The 2,643-nt window shown below is 45.3% G+C and overlaps 1 protein-coding gene across 1 annotated transcript; it reads right to left on the minus strand.

Moving 5' to 3' along the window:
* Window positions 1-571: 571 nt before the first annotated feature.
* On the minus strand, window positions 572-1,452 carry LOC125547478 (keratin-associated protein 5-9-like). The gene has a single exon (XM_048711337.1). The coding sequence runs from the start codon at window positions 1,348-1,350 to the stop codon at window positions 943-945; it is 408 nt and encodes a 135-aa protein (XP_048567294.1). The 5' UTR covers window positions 1,351-1,452; the 3' UTR covers window positions 572-942.
* Window positions 1,453-2,643: the final 1,191 nt, after the last annotated feature.

Consider the following 2,643-nt stretch of genomic DNA (forward strand, 5'->3'; position numbering starts at 1 on the left):
AATGAAACTGAATAAAGAGAGAAAATTCCTGCAATTATAATTTTTTACCATGCCTTTGTCGAACATAAAATTCAGCAATAATACAGTACGTCAATTTATTTTCTTTTTGTGAGCAACCCCCAGTCTCTTGTAATCCTGTGTTATTTCTTTCAGATTATGTTGAATCGGCGACATGAGCATGAGCTTATCAATAGCAAGAAGTGAAAGTCGGTGTTTGTGTGTTTACACCAGTATTTCGTAGCGATGGAAAGGTAAGAAACTCTGGTATTATACGTGGTTGGAGAAAGCAATCTGTGAGTAGTATTGTTGCAACATTAATGGTAAATCACATTGTGTGAGTATGTATGAACTTGAAAAGCTGTCTCATGCTTCTCAGGATTTAGAGACCCGGATTCATCCTCCATCATCTTATAAGTACACATCAACGTGAAAAGAAAAGTCTTTTTTTTCAGGCTCTGTATACTAATTTGCTGCACAGGCTATGTCGTTCTTGCAAGCTTTGCTGAATCATGAGTAGAATGTGATTTACGTAGAAAAGAAGAATTCCTGCAACAACGTACGAGAATAAATGGCATGGTGAAGGCGCGCCTCACATTAATTCCAATATTATTGGAGAATACAATGACACACAAATGCATACTTGGATGGACAAGCTGATGTATACAAGCCAGTGAACACCTGCGAGGTGGATTTGCGCGAGCTCTGTAGACAAAGGAATAAACAACAAGCATAGACAAAGGAATAAATAACAAGAAAAAACCCTGACAAAAAATTAAAAAAATTAACAGCAAAAACGCTGGAGGTGATGTGCCACGACCCATTACTGCTGGGCCATTCCACAAAACCAGGTCATGGCGATTACAGAAATCGATATACGTATGACTATGACGAGCCATGTAATATCCCATGCAAGGCACCCGGTCGATCGATTGCATGTTATTCCTATGCGTCGCACCCTTTCTTCTTGCACTTGGTGTTGCAGTCACTGACACAGGTGGGATAGCACTGGTCGAACATGGCACGCTTGCAAGAATCACAACGTACAGAGCCGTCGGTGACGCTGCTGCAACGTTCTTGAGCTACAGTGTTGCAGTCACAAGTGCAGGTGCCGTTGCTGCTGCAGCAGAAACCATCTCTGGTGCAGCCATCGAAAACCTGCTTCTGGCAGTCCGCCCGAGGGTTGTAACAGTTACCGCTGGCGTTGCAGGAGGTGTTAGCCTCCGCGTTGCAGTTGGTACTGCACAACGTCCCACAGTCACTGCATAAAGGCTTCGGATTCCCCAGGGACGACATAATCAGCATGGAGAAAACAGCAACAGCAGCAAGAAAGGAAGCTCCACCTGCAGCCATTGTTGCCGAGCAAGCTTTGTGTGGCTAGAGAGATAGCTAGATATGTGTAGCAAGAGAAGGGCTCAAGATAAGAGATGTGAACAAGATGGCTGGTGACTGTATGATGGAGCGCCTGATTCTATTTATAGGCTACCGGGCAAGCTTCCAGTTGAGGGTAGATCTAAACTTAATTATATGGATGAACGATTACTAAAACTGGTGAGGGACTGGCTTGATAGCACTGTTTTCGGGACATACAATGCTTGAATGGCTTGACAATTCAGCCTGACAATAAACTAAATGTACAATTTTGGAGTACCCCGGATTACTGCTCAACACGAAGTTGTTTTACGAAGCATTGACTTTTATTTCCGGGTTACGAAGCATTGACTTTGACAAGATCAAGATCGGTGGATCATATTCAATTAGTTACTTGAGCAACTTTGTTTTGCGAAAAACTTCCAATCTATTCATCTTCAATCATGATAGTACAACGAACACCAGAAATAGAAATTACATCCAGATCCGTAGACCACCTAGCGACGACTACAAGCACTGAAGCAAGCCGAAGACGCGCTGTCGTCATCATCCCTCCATCGTCGGAGTCGGGCACAACTTGTTGTAGTAAACAGTCGAGAAGTCGTCGTCCTAAGGCCCCATAGGACCAGCGCACCAGAACAGCAACCGCCGCAGATGAAGAATAACGTAGGTTGGAAGAATTCAACCCGAAGACACACGAATATAGACGAACAACAACGAGATCTGAGCAAATCCATCAAAGATAGATCCGCCAGAGACACACCTCCACACGCCCACCAACGATACTAGACGCATCGCCGGAACGGGGGCTAGGCGGAGAGACCTTTATTCCATCTTCAGAGAGCCGCCGCCGTCTCATCTTTCTGAGCAGGACACAAACCCAAACAAGACAGAAAAAAAAGACTAAAAACGAAGCCCTCCCGCTGGCCCTTGGCAAGATCCACCGTGCCTCCATGGCCATAGGGCCATCGGAGACGAGACGGACCTGCGGCCGCGCCGGCGAGAGGCAGGAACCCTAGCTTTCTTTCTTGGAGGAGGATGAGCGACTTCGGTGCACACGGTCAGACTCATTACTTGAGCAACTTGTTTTTAGTAAATGGCGCATTAATTGCCAGACCGCGTGAATTGACTTCGAATATTATTTTTGGCAAGACGAATTGAGTTTTGATTGGATCTTCTCTAGGACAACACGCATGTGTACAGGAGAATCGGGATGAAGGAACTTCCAGTACGTGTGTCGTGCATCCATCGAGGGTGTGACGTGCAATTAATGGT

This window comes from Triticum urartu, chromosome 3 (genome assembly GCF_003073215.2).
Source record: "Triticum urartu cultivar G1812 chromosome 3, Tu2.1, whole genome shotgun sequence".
In the NCBI taxonomy this organism is placed as follows: Eukaryota; Viridiplantae; Streptophyta; class Magnoliopsida; order Poales; family Poaceae; genus Triticum; species Triticum urartu.

Bases quoted from the DNA above. Each gene is read 5' to 3' on its own strand.
- LOC125547478 (XM_048711337.1), bottom strand. From the start codon at position 1,350: ATGGCTGCAGGTGGAGCTTCCTTTCTTGCTGCTGTTGCTGTTTTCTCC.